The sequence below is a fragment of the Etheostoma cragini genome, chromosome 1 (assembly GCF_013103735.1).
Source record: "Etheostoma cragini isolate CJK2018 chromosome 1, CSU_Ecrag_1.0, whole genome shotgun sequence".
Lineage (NCBI taxonomy): Eukaryota > Metazoa > Chordata > Actinopteri > Perciformes > Percidae > Etheostoma > Etheostoma cragini.
The window spans coordinates 1,507,534-1,528,896 of NC_048407.1; the positions used below are offsets into that span (position 1 = coordinate 1,507,534).

The following is a 21,363-nucleotide window of genomic DNA, read 5'->3' on the forward strand; positions in this document are numbered from 1 at the left end:
GCCAAGTTGACCCTGGCGTGCTAATCTACAAACATGTTGTTTTCCAATTCTGTTTTTCCAACTAGACATTCTGAGGTTGTCTTCAGGTTTGAAATGAAATATAGAAATTGCAAAGAAATTCACATTGAAGTGTTCCTCAAAGTGAGCACATGCTTATTTATGAAATGTTTATAACGAGAGCATAGGACAATTAGAAAACCATTAATATTAGATTTGAAATGTGGGATATTTTGTCTTACAACAGTTTTCTCCTCTTTTGCAGGTTTCCAGTCTATTCAAAGATGGCACCATTGGGACGGACATCAACATAGTAGTGGTTAGCTTGTTACTCCTTGAACAGGACCCGGTGAGTTGGAGTAGATTATATAATACTGACTTCATCACACAGTGGGGAAATTCCCATGTAACAGCAGCAGTATTTCCACAGTAAGAAGCAAACCGAAAAACAATAGATTATGTGGTACATGTGGAAACAGGTTGAACCCAAATGCAGACAATACGCAGAATGATAGTTTAAAAGTTTTATTTCCAGTGTCCAATGTCGGGATGCAGTGGCAAAAAAACAAGTCCAAAACAAATCTGACAATACTCCAGGGTGCACAGCGAGTATGGTACCGTGTCCAATAATCCAGGGATCCAGGGCGGAGAGCAGGAGTGATGAATGCCAGGAGGAGTCTGGTTAACAGAACTGTGGCAGACAAAAACTAATAAGTACAAGCACAACAAGTGTCACAAAAACTAATCCAATGGCAGCGTCAGCGGCAAGACTAACGTTGTCATCTAAGCTATGATCTGACAAGGAGTGGTAGGTTGACCGGGTATTTGAAGCAGAGGTGATTGGGTCTGATGAGCTGCAGCTGGCACCCTGACTCCTGCACACCAGGCTTTACTCCTGCAATCAAGGACAGACAGAAGGGGGGACAGCAGAGACAGGGTGCAACCAGCAGCAGACCTAACATCATGTGTAAAAAGGAATGTAAAGTTGCATTATATAAAAAGTATTTTAAAGTAAAGTACGAAAAACATTGCAATGTAAGTAAGTAAGTGATGTGAAATTAAAATAGAATAGAATAATATATATTTAAATAATATATCAAGATTAAGTAACCATGATATAAATTATATTGGGGGGAGGGTGGGAGTTACAGACTACAATTCTTCAAAAAGTGCTTGTTTTGCACTTGGCACTGGTGATTAATTAATTCACACTTGCTCTGTATCTCTATGGCTCTCCTTTTGATTTACAGCTTGGCTTGACCATCAGTCACCATGCCGACCAGTCCCTCAACAGCTTCTGTCAGTGGCAGTCAGGTCTGGTGGGAAAAGGCGGGAAACGGCACGACCACGCTGTCCTCCTCACCGGATTGGACATCTGTTCCTGGAAAAATGAGCCCTGTGACACCCTGGGTAAGACAGCGAACCATAACCCTCTGTTGTTATTACACACTACACACAGGCCTGAAACACACACACATGCACAGGTCCTTTACACTAATGGAGAGATGTCGGAGTGAGTGGGCTAGCAGTGCTGGACCAGCGCCCGGAGGGAGGGATCGGTGCCTTACTCAGGAGCCCGTTGGCAGTGCCCGGGAGGTGAACTGGCATCTTTCCACCTACCTGTCCACCCTCCGTACTTTGGCCCAAACAGGGACTTGAATCAGCGACCCTCCAGTTCACTGAGTCCACTGAGCTACTGCCCCCCCCAGCTAATATAACAACACAGTTCTGTGAGATGTGGGAGCTTAGCACATAGAATAGAACATAGGATTCCCTGCATGACATAAATGGTGTAATTTTGGGCATGAAAAAAGGCGTAGAGGTGACATGTGAGTGAAGCCATTAATACAACGAGGAGTGAAGGAAGTTTAACAGATGGAAGCAGAAGAGTGTAAGCGAAGAATTACACTCACATTTTATTGGAGTATTTTATAAACCAACGTTGTGAACCCAAGCATGTGAGATTTTGTTGACATTTTGCCTTTCTTGGATAGTGACAGTGTAGAAGCAGACAGGAAACATGAGTAAGATGTATGATGTACAACGATGTTCCTCGGCCAGATATTCAAACATCAACTTGATTAACTGTCACTTAACAGAGAGCTCATTAAAGGTATCCTTCATTCTCAGTTGGTCAAATCCGTGGGAAAAACAACTGTGTGAGTCGTGCATATTAAAATATGGATATTGTGTCTGTGACGTCATCCATTGGTTTCTGAATGGCCATGATGAAGCTCAAAATGGGCGGCACATGGTGGCTCCAGCCTTCGCCATTTTGGCAGTGGCTAATTCATAAATGGGCAGAGAGGTGTAGCGTGGATGGAGCCGAGAAGGGCTGAATGATGCCAACATTCTATGCGTGCCTCCTGTGATGGCGGACTACCTGTCACTCAATATGGAACCCCCTAAATATACAGAACTTTAAGCCTGAATATGAATTAAATGGGTTAATCATAAAAATCCCTTACAGTCGTCAAAAAGGGGAGACTTGGCTATAGAGACCAAAACAAAGGATTTTTGTACCAGGCTGTAAACATGTTTATTAATGCTGTAAAGTGGGGCATTTTAACATGGGGGGTCTATGGGGATGACTCCCTTCTGGAGCCAGCCTCAAGTGGCCACTTTATGAAATGCAGCTTTTGGAACTTTAAAATTGGATTCCTTTTTCAGCACTGGAGATTACCGCGTCGTCTGGATAAGCCGTGTGGAAATTCAACGTAACAAATGTTCACCATATCTGAAGTGAGCCGCGTTGCACTTAAGGAAAGGCTTTTATTCAGTTTACTCATAAATCTTAACGCTTGTACGAACAAGAGGCAGCTGGAACAACATCAACATAGCTAACTAAGCTTGACTAATACCATAATCATATTGCTTTCACACCAATAATTGTAAGTAATCTCAAGGCAGCACTTTATCTCTTTAGCTGTCTAAGGTAAAAAAGGTGAAAGGTGACTCAAATTACAATTATGTATTGAATGTAAGTAACTTCTAAAAGTCTGTATGTTCTGCCAGTGTTGATGTCTTTATTGGTGAACGTGTTCCTATGTTTCTGGATCTATTACGATGAACCGCTGCCAGAAAAAAACAGTAAGAAAAAACCTGCGACCAATGGATATTTCCATCAGCCTGTCAGTTACAGTAAACCCCACATCCCGGATCACTTATCTTTTTCCCTAATGCTGTCAGGTCCGCCATCAGCTGTAGGCCTTCCTTAAACTGATTGGCCATCAAAGTCTAGGAACACATTTAAGTTAAGTTGGCCAAGGCTTGCGAGCTTACACTTTGCAGCTGATGTGAAATTCCCCTTCCTGCACGCAATATGAAAATATGACAGGCGTTTATTTGCCCGTCAAGTCTCAAACATTTCAGCAGAAAGAATTTGCTCAGTTACACCTCAAAGAAAAAGACAAAGGGATTTTATCTTGCCTTTATGAGATGTTATTTTGTTTACCTTCAGCTTTCAATAACCAGGTATCTTGACTTCACTTTATCTCCCTCTTTCTTCCTCTGTGCAGGCTTTGCCCCCATCAGTGGAATGTGCAGCAAGTACAGGAGTTGTACCATCAACGAGGATACAGGACTGGGCTTGGCCTTCACCATCGCTCACGAGTCTGGACACAAGTATGTCGAACAAAAAACTGCATCCCGGCAAGCTTAATAGCACCGTTCCTGGACACATCAGACCATCCAGACACACGCAGAGGAAACTATGTCGGACTTTAGTGTCATAGTGTCGCTGAATTAGCTCTGTGCTGGGAGTGGATGTGACAAATCTATATTAAATGTAAATGTGGTCTGATTTAAAGAATGACTCGAAATGAAAAGAGCATTAGGTAAGAGCACTTCATCCAGATATATGTCAGAATATATATAAGCCGCGATACCTTAGTGAATCTATGTAGCAAGATATGAAGACATGCCCAGAAACTTGAGGCCTACAACTTTAAATCACTGACAAATTAACAAAGAAGAATGTTGCAGTGATGAATGGGTAGGTAAGGCAGAACATCTTAACTGCACTCATCAGCAAGCATGTGTGATATTTCTGATGACTCCTTGAAACAAGCTATATTTTTATTGTATTATATGATGTAACATACAAAAGCTGGGTTAACAATGACACCAGCTTGGTCATCACAAAGACAACCTTCATGTTCTTTTTCTTTTAAGCCCTTGTTTTTACTCATTAGAAACTTTCACAACATGTCTTTGCGCCGTGCTATGTGTAAACTTTAAACTTTTTTACTGTAGTTTTGGGATGATCCATGATGGTGAAGGGAACCCTTGTCGCAAGACAGAAGGCAACATCATGTCTCCCACTCTGGCTGGAAATAACGGAGTCTTCTTCTGGTCCACCTGCAGTCGACAGTACCTCAGCCGCTTCCTTGGGTAGGGCCTCTGTGCGGCGTGCAAGTGCACAAACACTGTCAAAGTTGCCGGTCAGTTGTCGGTGCCCTCCTGCTGACTAACACGTATGATTTGCTGTGTTCACCAGAACAGCCCAGGCATCCTGTCTGGTGGACGAGCCCAAGCAGATCGGTCAGTACAAGTACCCTGAACAGCTTCCCGGGCAGCTGTACAACGCAGACACGCAGTGCAAGTGGCAGTTTGGCTCCAAGGCCAAACTGTGCAGCCTGGATTTTGTCAAGGTGAGACATTCACCTTATACATTTTCAAAAACTATAAACAAACATTTGGTATTAACGATGGCTCACATGACTGCCTACATTTGAAAGGTTCACTTTTGACGTATCCACAGATGATCACCATCTGACCAATATTTTGGTTTTACTGGCTAAAAATATGCCAAAAAATCCCACTTTACGCTACCTCCCCAGCACCAAAAGTGGAGCATTTTGTAGCTAAAGAGCTAAAGACATTTCCCTCAGGAGTTGGTTGAAAAAATCAGAAAAATAAAACTAAAATAGGATTTTAAAAATGCTCGAAATGCTAGTGGTGCTCTCAAACTGCTGGATGTCAACCATATCAACCATCGACCATATAAATTTAATAATTTATGATATGGTGGATGTTTCTGTTGCCCCTAAGGGTCCAAAAAAGAAGTCACTGCCGGTTACACCAGGGTGTTCTCTTAACCATGTCTAGTGGAAGTCTTTTAGAAGGCATAAATGGCAGCATGTTATATAAACCAACAAAGACACTATACACTGAAGAAAGAAGAGTACAAAATACATTAGCTAACCCTGCAGGGCAGTTGAATAGTCCTGGTTTTACATTTCTATATCAAGCCTTATTCAGGGCTCCCTTTGCCCAAACCAAGACTCACCAGATGAGCCTCCAGTAAAGAACTGGATCAGCCCGATTATACATGAGCTGCAGTTGTCTGCTTTACAGCGCTAATGATGCATTGCTAAAGTGGCACTTTATTAATTAGCATGATCTTTGCACAACAACGTCAAACCCCTTTCCCCCCACATTTGACCTACCATTGAAATGCATTCAATAAATTGAATGGGAATACATACCCCACCCCTTTCCCAAGCCTTAGTATAAGCCTTTATGTTGGGTGCATTCAGTGACGTCGATTCACATGTAAATGCTGTTTGAAATACTACAGGGCATCCTCTACAGGGCCGGGATTGCTGGGAAAATCGACTTTGCCAAATCGTATATATGACGGATTAGCACACATGACATTGCCTTGGCTATTCACGACTTCTCTAAATCCCTGCTATGTTTCCCTAACAGAAGATCAAATACTACATCTGCATTTCTTAGACCAGTGTGCGAGTCAGTGGGTGGTAAATGAACTACACGCTGATTAAGAGTGGCTCTAGGGCTGCCTTTCACACGTTTTCCACCTTGTTGTTTTTATTCCTGATAGAACAAAAACACACACACACACACACACACACACACCGTAGTGGTCTCTCCTGCTCTTACACTCCCTCCTCTCTGCCTCCTCTCTCGTTGCCAGTTGCAGTTGGGCTTGTTGCCAGACTCTGCGGCCTGTCTTTCGACCCCTGCTCTCCCCCTGTGCTCACTCGTTCGCTCTGTCTCTGTATTGTTGGGTCAGATGACACATACAATTATAACCCGTTTCATTACAGAAGGACAGTGATTAGATTTGACACAGAGGCACAGAGGCTTTGTGGAGAAGCTCACCAGCGTGATGGTGGTCCTGGCAGGAAGCATGTGCTGTCGGGTCAAGGAAGAGGAGAGAGGGGAGCAACACCATGCCAAAAGGCTCTTCTTTCATAAAAAACCTACGATGGTAAACTAAAAAACATCATATCTGATAGACACCTCATCCTGTTTGTGTGTGTGTGTGTGTGTTTGACAGGACATCTGCAAGTCGCTGTGGTGTCATCGCACAGGGCACCGGTGCGAGACCAAGTTCATGCCTGCTGCAGAAGGCACCAGCTGCGGTCCTGACATGGTGAGGAAATGTCTTCTTGTTCCTGTGGAGGATCAGCCCGTCACTCATTCTGCTCCCTGACACTTTTACTCACTCTACTAATTAGACACCACGCATGCAATTCCAATTAAAGGGATAAATGTGTGATATATGATGTCTCATTTGGATGCATAATGTGGACATGTTTTGCACATAAATGAGCGAGATTTGTTGTTGTTGTTTGTTTTCATATGGTTTTCATATCAATAATATTGGTACTGATAACAATGTACTTACCATTTGACAGCTGAAATATGGAAATGATAGCCTGGAAATTCAGACCCAAACCCCGAAAGGAGGGGTGCCAGACCCTGGCATGGAGTAATGGAAGCTGTCCATCTCGAGGGGGGGCACCAAGCGTGCATTTGAAAATCTCAGCGCACATAATTGGATAACACTACAACCAATCAAAACAATACACCCGCCTATATCAGAGAAACCAATGTGATTGGTGCAGTTGACCTCTGGCCCCGCCTATATCAGAGACCAATATGATTGGTGCAGCCCGCCTCTGGCTCCGCCTTAATCAGATACACCCATGTGATTTGTGCAGCTTGCCTCTGGCCCCGCCTATATCAGAAACACTGATGTTATTGGTGCAGCTCGGCTACAAGGGGCATTTTTAATGAGCAGCATTACTTGATGCCAGAGAAGTGATAAAAGTAAAGTAGAGTAGTAAGTTATAAAGGAATAGTTTCGACATTTTGTAAATGTAAATGTAAATGTCTGTCTAGAAATATAACAGTAGCTTAAGTTTCCGCTGGTTGCCTGGCCACATTTCAAGAGGTCAAGAAATAAGAACTAGTCCGGCACCCCGGTAAAACCACATTTAGTTTTTAATTTGGGTTTATTAGCTTAAGTTTAAGCAGTTTGAAGCGTCATGCAGCAGCTAAATTCCGATTTACTGTACACATAATCTTGTCTTCTAACTCATTTCCCAAAAATGCCAAACTGTCGCTATTAACAAATCCTGAGGGCAATCCTTAAACATACGATCAAACTATCAAACTATCAGTGGAAAACAGTCATGACAATTTACAGACCGACTTCCTGATTCAACTTTAATCTGCTGTGCTCATTGTAGCTGTGAGTGCACACACTTTTTCTTTGTAATGACAGATTGTTACTGACATTTTGATAAATCGGGTTTTGCTGTTGTGATGTCATGGTGTTCCCAGATGGCAGAGATTACATCAATGAATCCAACTTTATTATGGTAACTGATAAAAATAATAACTATGAGTATAAGAGCCCAGTTGTAATAAATTGAAGTTGTCCTTTATTTTACAGTGTTGAAACTTTCCGGAGCCAAAGTAAATCCTTGCACCTTGAAAAGGGAGCTCAAACTACATTCGTTTGTTTGGATTATTACTTGATTAAAAGCCAGTTACCTGTATCAATAAAAAACATCTTTGCTGCTCACGCATGCAGGTACCTGCAGAAGCATTTTTGCTCCCCAGCTGGAGACAGAACTATCGTACTTCTTTACATATTGAAAGACGATATTTAGAAAGAGAGAGAGGTGGTGATGTGTGTGAGTGCAGGTTTGGCTTGGAAAGGCCCCGATGGGGTTTATACATGTGTGTGTCTGTGTGTGCTGTGTGTGTGTGTGTGTGTGTGTGTGTGTGAGTGTGTGGGTGGGTGTCCAGGTGTGGTACTGGGCTTTTTTCCAAACCAGGAAACTCAGGCAAGAAGCTTGGGCTAACGCTCAAGTTCTGATAAGAAAACTATTTTTGTGCATCTTTTTTCTATTCTTTCATTTTGTTTTCTCTCTCTCTTGTGTCCAGTGGTGTCGGAGGGGTCAGTGTGTCAAATACGGGGAGCATGGTCCTAGGGCGGTCCACGGCCAGTGGTCGGCCTGGTCTCAGTGGTCTGACTGCTCCAGAACCTGTGGAGGAGGGGTCATGTACAGAGAGCGCTCCTGCACCAGTCCAAGGTACACACACTTGCTCACATCATCTGATTCCTCACCTCATTTGAAATGCTAACTAGCTTAACTAGCCAAACAGATGACAAAGTGATTCATGTTGTCATGTGGCTGCTTCTGCAATGAAAATCGGAGCTGCACTTTCGGCCAGAAAGCAGTTCTTGAAAGCTTCATGTCCCAAAATCCTTTTCTTTTAGAACACCTGAAAGTGTTGTCTGCCAAGTTACTGTCAGCACAGTACACACACACACACACACACACACACATACACACATACACATGCCTGATAACGGCTCTCATCATTCAGGCTGACAGTCCAGACAGACAGACCCTTTCTCCCCATGCTCCAGACGAGGAAAACCTCCTAATAGCTCTTTTCTCTGAAAGCTGCCAAGACAGTCAGCAAACGTACTTCTGCTCACTCGCACAAACACGATTCTACATAATTCTGCAGACCCAGATCCCACAGTGCATATCTCTTTGTAAGCACAGAACTCGTGATCCTCAGTTTTAATGTTGTGTTTCATAACAGATGTACAACCCATGTCGTTATTCCCTAAAACATTGGGGGCATATTTTAGATGTTTTCAAGCCTTTATTTCACTTTTAATACAATTGCTAGTTTCAATGTTTTACTATTACAATGCTGGTCCTGCAGTTAGTTAGCCAGCCCCCCACAACACTGGCCCTTTAAATTAAATACAGGACACGCAGGATTTTTTGCAGTGGGAAATATATGAAAGGATTAATTAGCCTGAACAGTCATGTAATTTCAGCCCCTCTTGCCTTTACTGTGAAGTATGTGTAACCCGGAGACCAACGTCTGAGTGACAGAGCGTACTGACGTTATGTTGCAATTGAATGCGATGTTTGAGCAAGTTTTGTTGTTGTTAAGGGTTTAGCGTCTTCTCCTGGAAGAATGTGTGTTTACACTAGCAATTTCCTGCGTACTGTAACTCAGAAACCATCGTGATGGGGATGGTGGAACCAATTAACTGTGTTTTTATTTTCGCTCGTGGGAGCTATGGCCAATCAACAGGAAACAAAGTCAACCCAAATTCCTAGACAGCACTTCTGATGTTTTCCCTCTTCGTGTTGCTAGCCAGCTGTCAAGAGAATTTTAAGCACTCTTCAAGTGCTCATACTAGGCTTTTTGGCTTTTTTCCTTGACTTGATTGTGTTATATACTGTATCTTTGTTGTGCATATTGTAGGTTTACAAAGTAAAATAGCCCAAAGTCCCCCCCCCCCAAAGGGATAAGGTGGAATTCCTCCATCTTACCCCTTATCCATAGCCCTTGCAACGCCAATGTAATGCAACACAACTTTGCGTCTCCGGCACATAGCCCTGAACTGAATGTCCGACATCTTGGCTGCTACTCCAGCTATGACTTCAACTGTTTCAGCATTTTAGATGTTTAAACAGAGGTTGTTAGCTGCCAGCACATAAACATTTTCTTGAGAAAATGTAGCCTTTTCTAGTTTTAAGTTTTTTGTTTAAATGTAACCACCCCATGAAGGGGACTGTTCAGATCTATTGGACATCACCCTCCTTCCGCCACTGGCTTCATCACTGCTTCCAGCCGGGCAGCCACTGATTTGGCTATCCTGTCCGTCACAGCTGACTCGTCTCTTAATCCTCGGGAGGGATCAAAAGACCAAAAGGTTCCAGAGGCAGGACGGCCCTCATATGATACATATTATACACCAGAACTGGCACACCAGAAAAGGGTTACAGAGCCCTTTAAACCAGGTTAGCTGTCAGGTTTATTTATCATTCCTGTGGCACTAAAGAGCGCTCTGTAGCAGCAGCTGCTGAAAAATGGGTGGATGCTGTTAAACGACGAGTTACGGGGTCAGTGGGACAGACAGGGGATGGAAAGATGGGAAGGGCAAAAAAAAAAAAACCCAACCCAAGTCATGAGGTATAGAAAAAAAAACACACAGTGGGCCAACTAGGTGTCAGATCCCGTTGAACTCATGTGTAGACAACCTAATTAGGCTGGTGTGTGTCTTCATATGACATCCTTTTAGCTCAACCACACACACACACACACACACACACACACACACACACACACACTTTCAGGGTAGATGTAACCGTCCAATGTATTTATGACAGTAACGTTGATTGTAATTTAGTTCCAGTGAAAGTTTTTTTAGGGTTGCTCTTATTGTAACTTCAGTAAGTTCATAAAGACAGACAAGCAATCAAATGGAGACTAAAGAGACTAAAGAGGGTATGTGAGGAATGGTGGACCCAAATACAGAGAGATGGTGGAAGTTTTGTTGTTGTTTTTTTATTTATTTCAATATAACACACAGTACATACTAAAAACTGAGTCCAGAAAGCAACAGCCACAAACCTAATCCAGAACCAACAGAACAGGATCTCAAAATTGAACCAAAACTCTGATACAAAAGGGATACTCCAAGCAAGAACACAGTCAACAGAAAGACACCCAATGATCTGACAAAGGACAAGGACAAAGACTAAATCCAGAGGGTAACGAGGTAACAAGAGGCAGGTGACACAAGGGTTGGAAAAATTAGGCAGGAAGTAAAACTAGACAAGATGGCACAGAAAACAAGACTATCAAAATAAAACAGGTACATGTACAAGACAAGACCGAAAATAACACAATCAGAAGATAAAGAAAAATAAGAAAGCAGACTGTCTCACTGGGCAGAACAACTCTTAATGCTATCTGGGCTGGAAGAAAAAGCAACTACACACACACACACACACACACACACACAAACACATACCTTTTCCAAACTGTTGCTTGTGCCCCTGAGTCACGTTTTAAGTCCCTGACTCACAGTGTGTTTGTCCCCAGTACGCTGTGGGATTATTTTGGCAGGGCCCCTTTGCTCTTAATCTGAGCAGAACAAGAAGGATTGGCCTGAATTGGACTGCTTGTCTCTAGTGTCATCTTCAACCCCAAACTGAATCGTCTGGACAGTCTGGGCTCACCCCCTCAAACATGTAGATTGTTGTCAGACTTGCAGGATGTGAAGATGTATACCTAATTTATGTGGGAATTTGTATCTGGGAATTCACACAAGATCAAATAAAATCCTACGTTGTCTAGAAGTGGACCGTACAGATATGACAGTGTTTTGTACATTTTCACCTCTGCCCTACTACAAAATATTCACTCAGCAGGAGAAGTCTTAAACATCCTTCATTGGTTTCTGCACGTACTCATCCGTTTTATGAGGCCAGCATGTAGTTTAGGTTTTGCTCAGTCTTGTGAAAGAGTTCTATGGATCAGCTGATTGAAGCCATCCCGTCCAGGAGTGTCTCAGAGACGGAAAATGAATCTGCTCCCTGTCCCACCCTCCTCACTCCTCCATTCCCTGTAGACCACCTGCCAGATCAAACACAGTCAGTCTAATCCTCCCCAACAAGCCGAGGAGATTAGGTTCTTCATTTTGACCTGGTTTTGTAAGGAGCCCATTTTGTCACACACTCAATTTAAAGGGAATGGGGGGGTGTACGATGAGGGCCGACGGTGCTTAGACGGAACTGTGTTTGGTGTTGTCTCCCGGAGATTTTGCGAAGGGGTCTTGCAGAGGTTAGGCCCCCTAGCAGAGCAGCAGAATGTGGTTCTATGGAGGAAGTTGCCAGAAGGGAAGGGGGGAGCAGGTGACTTAAGGAAAAGACAAGACTAGACACAATGACCCCTGACCTACCAGGAGTTCAGTCTCAGCTTCTATCGCCGGGCCGATTTACCGGGCCCCAGTTGCATTTAAGTATCCTTAAGGGGTCCTTTGCTGGAGTTGGGGTGTAGAGACAGAAGAGAAACGATTGCAACACAAACTGAAACCTCAAAAATCAAATCTGGTTTCTGTCTTGTTGTTGGAAGTAGTTTTACAGTTGCAATGATACTTGGTGATTTTAGGGAGAGGAAAAAAGAGGAAGGGAAACCAGGAGGGCTGTGAAACTCTGGGCCAGGCTGTCCATAATCCATGAATTGCCTTCAACTTTCTCAAGCAAAGTGACGCCGTTCTATGCTCGGCTGTGATCAGAAAGCCCTGACTGAGGCGGTGTACGCTGTAGTCCCCCACTGGCCCGCCGTAAGCACATTACCATACGGGCTGCATTTGTCCGCCTCTAAGTTTTAATAGGATCAGGCCTACGAAAACCTGGGCCAAATCGCCCCCCCAAGCGAGATCGGCACCAGGCAGATTTATACACACACACACACACACACATACATAGCTTAGTCACTGTTTGATTGAGGCCAGGTTTGAATAGAGGGGACAAACGGTTGGAGTTTAATAAACTTCAGTGAAGCAACATGCCGTTTTGCTTCAGATTGTTGCTGACTTTCATATTTCATGCAGCCATTTTCAAAAGGAAAATGCTAAAGAAATAGGCTGCTCCTGGTACTCATACTCACTCTCCATTCTCCTTTTCAAAAGCGTTTAATTTCACTGTAGCACTTAGTGAACTTTTATTAGACATGTTTGATCAGCATGGTTCCCCAGTCTCTGTGTTTGGTGTGTGTGTGTGTGTGTGTGTGTGCAGACTACTATAGCAAATACCTAAACTCAATTTTCTCTGCTGGTGTTGTGTTGGATTCCTGGCATGAGTCTAGAAAGCCTGAGAAGTCAGACATGGTATCCCTAATGGTCACTAAAATGTCAAGACTCTGCTGGCGTTTTTCTTACAAGTGGTGATTGCTTTGATCGTCTCAACAGCTTATTAAAGCTCCATTCCCTGTTTATGGTACACACCAGTTAGTCCCGTGTGGTCAAAGAAGTGTTGATTTGGTATGGCGTGGGAACATCTGACATGGCATGCAAACATCTCTTTGACACTCCTGTTTGAACCCTCCTTTAGTCCTGCTTAAAACTCAAATTCACTCTTTCTTTAGGGCTAACACTACACTGAGAGATACAATGGTGTCATTCTGATAAATGTATCATGGATGATTGAAAATGTAAGAGGGAGGCTCAAAATGATAAGATATTGGGTTTTATTATGCTCTAATAGACTTTGTCTTGGCTCATCAGCAACACTGATGGAAGTTGCATTGTGAAGCTTGGAAGCAGCTGGGTTTAGTTGACTTATAATCCGGCAGAAGTTGACAGTCAGTGTTTCTTACTTAAAACAAATCGTGTGTGCCCTTGATGTCTCACAAACATGTTTCATGCATTGTGTGTGTGTGTAGTTCAGGACTGTGTGTGATTACTAAGAAAGTGTGGACACAGAGTGTAAATTGTAATTTCCCCATTGGGGATCAATAAACAAATTAAAATTGATTAAATTCTTCATCGAATATTTGCAATTTCTCTTTTAGAATATTTCTTTGCCAAGTGTGTGAGGGCTCTCTGCTTGGCTTTTTGAACCCTTTATCAGAGATAGGAAGTAACTAAGTATTTGTACTACTGTACTCAAGTAGATTTCTACACCTTACATTTTCCCAAATTGGCTCGTTACTTTAGTTTCAGTAATTTCAGTAGAGTTACCGTTATTATTTTTTGCATCATCGATACTCAATTCAATGTAATTGGGTGGGAACATACGTTGCGCATGACCCACCACTACAAGACGACTCAACAGATTCGACAGCATTCATTCGCGACAAATCATTGCGGCTTTGATGGAGTAACGTCAGCACATAGTACGGACGGTGACATGATGAAAATGAAGAAAATGGAGATCCCAGAGATTCGGAAGACAAGCAGGAAGACCTTCTCGATCATCCTCTGTCTTATCTGAGAGAGACGTGTGAGACAGTAGGCATCAAGAATGACTCCTGGCCAATGTTACCAGGGAACTTCTAAATTAATTTCTGTTTAGTAATTCATATTTTATCCTTTATTTTATTCCCAGATATACCTATGGCATATACTTTTTTTCCATGTCCACCGAAGTTTCTCAGCATGCTCTCTAGTAACATTTAAGTGGTCCAGGTAGCTTTGTCATTCACAAGGTTACTTTTACTTTTATACTTTAAGTACATTTCCAAGCCTGTACTTGTTACTTTTACCTGAGTAAAGAAGTTAAATCAGCAGTGTATCTGTCGTGGGCAGTGAGTGCTTTTGCAATCTCTGCCCGTTATGCATATTTTTAAAAGTCTGCAGAACACCACCAACTGTATATCATTGGCGCCACTAGTGGTCAGAACCTTCACAGAGTAACATGGATGGTGATATTTCAACCATATGAAGGATGTGTAGTACATTTAAAGTATTAAAAGGAAAGAACAATCCTCACAATTCAAAAACAGGAAAGTAAAGAAGGGTCGCAACCGCCTAAAGGAATTAAAAAAAGTCAAAAGAATTGATTAAAAGTATCTCTAAAAGCTTTAATATCGTCTCATAAAAGAGGTCAAAAGGATCAATTATAGGTTAAAAAGCATTGTGTTTAATCATTTAATATTGTTTGGTAGTTTAAATTATAACAAAACATTGTAACATTGTATAATATAAATTATTTATTATATTAAACTGTGTTTTTTCTGCAGTAATCCTAATGTGTAAAGTAACTAGGAACTAAAGCTGTCAGAAAATGTAGTTGAGTAAAAAGTAGAATGTTTCTCTCTGAAGTAGTAGAAGTCGAAAGTGGCGTGAAAAAAACTGAAGTCAAGTACAAGTACCTCTACATTTGTACTTAAGTGCAGTACTTGAGTAAATGCACTTAGTTACATTCCTCCACTGCTGATCTATGAACTTTTTTTTATTTGTCTCTCTTCTTCTTCTTCTTCTCCTTCTTCACCCAGGCCACAGAACAACGGTAAATTTTGTTCAGGCTCCAGCCGTCTCAACCAGCTGTGTAACCCTCGGCTCTGCCCCATCAACGCTGTGGACTTCCGGGCCCAGCAGTGTGCTGAGTACAACAGCAAGCCCTTCAGGGGCTGGTACTACAAGTGGAAGCCCTACACCAAGGTGGATGGTGAGTGATCAGTTCATATGATATCCACCAAGAGCAAAGTTTACATTTTATGCATAATTTGCTTTGGAGGATGTCATTTTTGTCACATTCTTCTGACCCCTACCTAAAAAATACACAGTTCACAAAGTATGAAGACACGTTTGCTGTATTCTTGGCACATAATGCACAAGAAAAGAACTCGCATTGTCCAAAGAACACTGCACTGCCAAATACGTAATGTAGAGAGTAGTAGATTGTTCAGGGCAAGCTTTTTCTTGTTTTTTCATCCTGTATCCCTCTGTACTCTGCTAGTCCTAATCTTTTTTATAAAGAGTTACTGTAATGCCAACCTCTGTTTGCTGCCGCAGTGATTAGGGCCAAAAAGCTGGAGGAAACTATCACTCTGTGTAATGTGCATGGGAGACATGCAGCCACCTGCACCCTCTGACACAGTGGGGAGAGATTTAAAAAGGAAGCCTACGGGCCAGCTCTTTTACCACAGTGCGGCAGAGAGAGAGATTGAGAGAGATGAAGGAGAGCAGAGCGTTTGGCCGACGTCCCAGGCCTATTTAAGCTGTTGATGAATAGGAAGTGATGTAGAGAGGAAAAGATTCTGAACTGCCTTCTGGGACCTTGGGCCAAGTCACATTCACCGTCATTTATTTTTAATCAAAGAGGGCTGTAGAGACTTGTCTGTGATAACTGATCTGAACCACTAAATAAACCTGTAGCCCCACACAAATACCCCTGGGTGCATTGAGAGTCGGGCCCTGTCCCTTCCAATTCAGCGTCAGCAGAACTGTACGGGCTGCATATGCAACAGGTTGCAGTACAGTAGCCTCATAATCTTTAATTTGACAAAATTCTAGAAGAAATTTGGTGAATCAGTAAGATTTTGTGCCATTCCCCCCCAAACATTGCACTTATTCCTTTGTAAGAGACTCTCAGGAACACTTTTTCACTTTGATTTTATATTTTTTCTGTGTATTGCACATTTTCAATATCTTGAGTTTCCTATGCAGTTTGGTTTAGCCTTTCTTTTGCACTATTTAGAATGTATCCTTTGTATTATATATATTACTTATCTTATATTTGTTGAACTTATTGCACAGTCTGGCACATATTGCAGTATTGACAATACAGTTGACTTGATGCTACCTTTTCTCTTGATACCGTTGTTACTGAATGTGTTTGTGTGTTCTGTGTGCAGATGAAGACATCTGTAAGCTGTACTGCATTGCAGAAGACTTTGACTTCTTCTTCGCCATGTCCAGCAAAGTCAAAGACGGCACCTCTTGCTCTGACCACAAAGGAGATGTCTGTATTGATGGAGTGTGTAAGGTACATTGTCTGTGTTTTGGCATCGGATGCAGTTTTCCTCTGAGCTGCTATGTCTGGAGTAAGGGTTATATCATAGTCGTGAGCACGGTCAAAAACTGTGTCCCTTCTACTCCCGCCACCTCATTACAAATCCCCCACACACTACCACCTGTACAGGTGATCCGCCCAAATAGGCAGAGCAGAGACATCTAATCACAAATCACCCATGACAGACAGAACTAGGCAATATCATATCAAACCATAGTTAATTATACTAACAAAATATGAAATAACAAAATATCATAAATGGCTCCAACAGTCTGTATGGATTCTCTTTGCTGCACGCTAACAACTTAGCTCCGGGACAGTCAACTGGCACTGGTAGAAAAAGGATGAATGTTTCATGGGTTTTTGGACATGGAAGTACACAGAAAAAGCTTTTCGTACTTTTTTGTACCTTGAAAGAAGGCAAATATTGGAAAAATTTCAAACGGAGCAAATTTCGACCGCAGTTCAAAATATGATTACAATGGACATTTTGGGTGTGTTCTCTTTCAGTTTTATGTAAGAGACTTAGATGTTTGTTTTTTTAGAACCTGTCTAGTTGTCAAAAGCAGTCATGCAGCACTTAAAGGAGTAATTATTATATATAATATGTCATCTAATTGCTTATAGTATGCACAGGGTTATTATAATTGTCCTGCATGTGCCAGCATGAATTTACCTAAGCATGTTAAAAGCTGCAGTGAAACTCATGTGAGCAGGTGTTAAAAAGCTAGCTAATGAAGTGTAATGTGTAAAGAGTATTGTATTTCTTTCAGAGTTTTGTATTTTGTAAAATGTATGTTCGTTTGTTGTATGTATGTTTTTCCCTACGCCCATATTAACACATCTGACAATGCATATGACATGACCGTTCCCATACACTGTACGTGCTGATGTAAACAGGAAGCAGATTGTCCAACGGTAGAAAACCGTGCATATATAAATTGAAAATACAGAAATGACTTTTTTTTAGGTTGTATGTTACCCCTGGATTGTCAAAATAAATGACTTAATTTCTCCTAATTATAGTTGTGTCCATATTGATGGCATGCATGTTTTTTGTGTGTGCAGGCAGTAGGCTGTGACCAGATTCTGGGCTCCAAGGCCTCTCTGGACGCCTGTGGAGCCTGTGAGGGAGACAACTCCACTTGCAAGTTCTTTAAAGGCCAATACACCCTTCAACACAGAGCCAACGGTAAGCTTTTCTCTGTCTTTGTTTGTAGTGTGTCTCTGCATTTTAACAAACACAAACTTAGTCCTCCTGCAAGACAAAGGGAGACTTAAGCGGACAAACAAGTACGCAGAGAAAATCCATGCACAGACACATCTATTCCCACAGCATAATAGACTGACTCACTTCATCCTGTAACACACGGAGACAAAGATACATTTGAGTGTGTGATGAGGTAAAGCAGGCATGGTGGTGGATGTGTGTGCAGGATTGTATGATAAAGCATTAAAGCAAGAATTAAAGAAGTGATGACAAATATCAAGGCAGGATTCAGGCTTGACTTTCCTTCCTTCTGCTTTCCCCCCCAAGAGTACTACTCCATGGTAACTGTCCCAGCTGGGGCACGAAGCATTCACGTTCAGGAAATGGAGGTCTCCACGAGCTACCTGGCTGTCCGCTCCCTAAAGAGGAACTACTACCTGACCGGGGACTGGACTGTGGACTGGCCGGGGAAGTTCCATTTTGGTGGGACAGCGTTCGAGTACCAGCGCTCTTTCAACAAGCCGGAGAGCCTTTATGCCGCTGGACCTACTAATGAGACGCTGGTGTTTGAAGTAAGCCGCCGCTGCTGGGTGATGTCCGTTTGTGGCAATTGACAGTGACAGAGTCCCTGGCAGAAGCCTCGTTTTAAAAAAGAAAATTAGAGTCTGGATATGAATAGGCTTAGATGAAAAAAGAAGTTTGGGTGGTGGGGAGAAAAGGCCTGAATGTAGCTGTCTGCGATGCTTCTGCGGGGGATTAATTGTGTTGGTGATTGGTTACGTCAGGGATGATCTGGGGGCGTGTGGGTGGTGTAAAAGGCTCTAATCTGAAAGATCTCGAGCTTTTAGAGGGTTCAAACAGCCTGTCCTGTGCTGAGCTGTCTTCTTTGTGAGTGAAAGAAAGAGAACACAAGGCCAAGAAGTAGAAAAGATGGGTAAAAAGTAAAATATACAGACAAAGAAAAGATGACAAGAAATCTAGGAATAATTCAAATCAGAGCAAACAGTTTAAATGATTTACCCAGAACGCACTGTCAAAGTGAATTTAAGACAGAAACTCTGGGGCAAACTCATGAATGTCCATTATATGCCATCATGGCACTTTTAAAATGCACTTTGCATTCTGTCTGAACACAGTTTAAAGCTCTCAGTGCTAGTCTCTGTTTTATTGGTGGCGGCAGAAATCTTTGAGGCAGATATCTCAAAACCTGCACAAATTACAACTGCATTCTGAATGGCCAGATAAAAGTAAAGGTGAGAAAATATGTTTTGTGTAACTTTGTTGAACCAATCCTCTAAGCAGGCTGGGAGAATAATTCAGACATTAGATACATGGAGATATGGCGCAATTAGTCTAAATAACTAATTCATTATTCAGCTAAGTCTCACATGGCAGAATGCATGCCCCTTTATTATATGCAGTACAGTTTCTTGGTACTGCTGGCTCCAGTGTAACCCAGTCACGTGTTCATCCATGTACACATACTCACAGCGATGGATGTGGCCCCCCTGGCCAATGATCTCAAAGGGGCTTTGTTGCAGCCATGTGATTCGTGGCTATTAGAGCGAGTGAAATCCCTAAGTCAACTGGTCGTTAGAAGGCAGGGATGAAAAATATAAAATCAGATGGTTGCTTGGAGTGAGATGTTCTGCATAATATAGGAAGTGATGCGTTGATGAGGACTTTACTTTGCCCTATGTTTGTAATCAGCGGCGTGTCAGAAACCAGAGCTTTAAGGGGAGGGCGTGTCTTCACTCATCCCAAGGCAGCAGAATGGGATGCTGGACAGGCGTATCCACCTGAGAGAAAATATATGCTTGACAAGTGGCCGTGGTCATTATCCTTATGACTCTGGAGGCTTGAGTGAATGGTGGTGGGACGTGTGGGATGTTCTTCTTCTCACAAAACTGTGAAAGCATTTATTTTCTCATGAACTCTGAACCCAAGGCACGGAAACAGAAATGAAAACCAGGTGAAGAGTAGACATATGTCCCACCCCCCCCCCCCCTCTCCACCATGGGTGAAGTGGTAGTCATGTAAAAGCTAGTCTCCCCTCAGGCCCTTGGGCTACTGAAATCCTGCGGTTAAAGCAGGAATGATTGGCCTCTAAATCCAGGAAGAACCCCAGTGTGAAATCGCCAAAGTGCTAGGCTGGCCACTTGTTTGACCATCAGGAAATGTCTGAGTGTTTTTCTAGCTATTTTAGAAAAGAGACTTGTGTTTGTGGGCGGTTCAGCAGAGTAGCTACAGTCATTGGCATCCGAGCAGCACGTTGTCTCTTTCTGCAAGATGAGTGCTCGCAGAGATGCATTCAAGAAACAACAATCTAATATTGCCATTCCCGGAAGAGGTTGTACGGATAGGTTAGATAGATATATTTGCTCCAACAATTTTTTTATTCTGCGATGCCACAATCTCTACTTTGCTGAGGGTGGTTACACAGTATTTCTGGATAATAATAACAGGTTTTTCAATAAATAGGAATCTTATTTTTAGCATTCTGGTGGCTTTAGGAACGGCAATGTCAGTATGTGGGACTGTTGTTGGGTCCAGCACTTTGGTCCAGACTGAAATATCTCAGACATTCATGGTGGCCAGAAGATGAATCCTAACGACTTTGGCGATGTACTGAATGTCCCTGTAGAGCCAGCAGGAGCTTTCACTTAAGCTAACATCTAAAAGATGTATCAGCACAAAATTCCGTACAATAATCTATGGTTCCCAGAATTTGTTGGTTTATGATAAATTAAATGCCAAACAAATGACATTCCCATGAGCTTCAGCTGTTGGTAATGGTGATTAGCAAGTAGGAGCATGCTAATACACTAAACCTAGGTGGTTACCATGGTAAAGAATAAACCCACTAAACATCCATTAATTAGCATTGTCATTGTAATCTGATCGTCAGTTGGTCTTTTGCCATTTGCAATTCCACCGCATTTTCACCAAATTTGGTGAGTACAGTGTTAACTGTTATGCAAGACCCAAGAAATTGTAATAACCCTTGATATTCTTTCAAGAAGAGACTTTGCTAAGTCTAGCAGTGCTCTTCCGGCCCGTTCATGTGTCCCAGCAATACATCTGCTCCGGATCTGCAGATGACACAAGCATAATCTCTATAAGTATGTCTTGTAATTACAAAAAGGGGAAAGAGGTTGATAGAGAGAGAAGGATAGAGTGAAAGAGGGGGGAGAGTGGGATTAAAAGATTAAGAATTCTGCAATTGAACTCTTTGGATGTGAGAAGTTAAGGTCAGGGCACAGGGACTTAAATTGCAAATGAAAAGAGCCAAATGAAGGAAAGCGAGCAGTTTTTTTTTTTCCCCACCGCTGATCTTCATCTGTTTCACACTGTTTCTGCTTAACTGGCGCTGTCACAGAAAAACTAGGAGAATGCGTGGGGGAGGGTAAACACACCGATCACTCGCAGACCCTTACTCAGCTTGAAACACTTAAATAAAGAAAATATTGTGGAGTGTGACTGCAAACTGTGACAAGGTGTTCACATCTGTACAGCTCATCTGGCCGAGGGGGGGGGGGGGGGGGGGGGGGG

At 42.5% G+C, this 21,363-nt stretch overlaps 1 protein-coding gene across 2 annotated transcripts in view; it reads left to right on the forward strand.

Moving 5' to 3' along the window:
* Positions 1-21,363, forward strand: part of adamts18 (ADAM metallopeptidase with thrombospondin type 1 motif, 18) — a 57,774-nt gene that overhangs the window by 17,070 nt on the left and 19,341 nt on the right. For both annotated transcript variants that reach the window (XM_034874465.1, XM_034874475.1), the window contains 11 exons: positions 263-346; positions 1,248-1,407; positions 3,516-3,621; positions 4,252-4,389; positions 4,496-4,649; positions 6,305-6,400; positions 8,206-8,354; positions 15,082-15,254; positions 16,444-16,574; positions 17,670-17,793; positions 18,139-18,383. In XM_034874465.1, the coding sequence (XP_034730356.1) occupies positions 263-346; positions 1,248-1,407; positions 3,516-3,621; positions 4,252-4,389; positions 4,496-4,649; positions 6,305-6,400; positions 8,206-8,354; positions 15,082-15,254; positions 16,444-16,574; positions 17,670-17,793; positions 18,139-18,383 (1,560 nt within the window). The remainder of the gene's footprint in view (positions 1-262; positions 347-1,247; positions 1,408-3,515; positions 3,622-4,251; positions 4,390-4,495; positions 4,650-6,304; positions 6,401-8,205; positions 8,355-15,081; positions 15,255-16,443; positions 16,575-17,669; positions 17,794-18,138; positions 18,384-21,363) is intronic.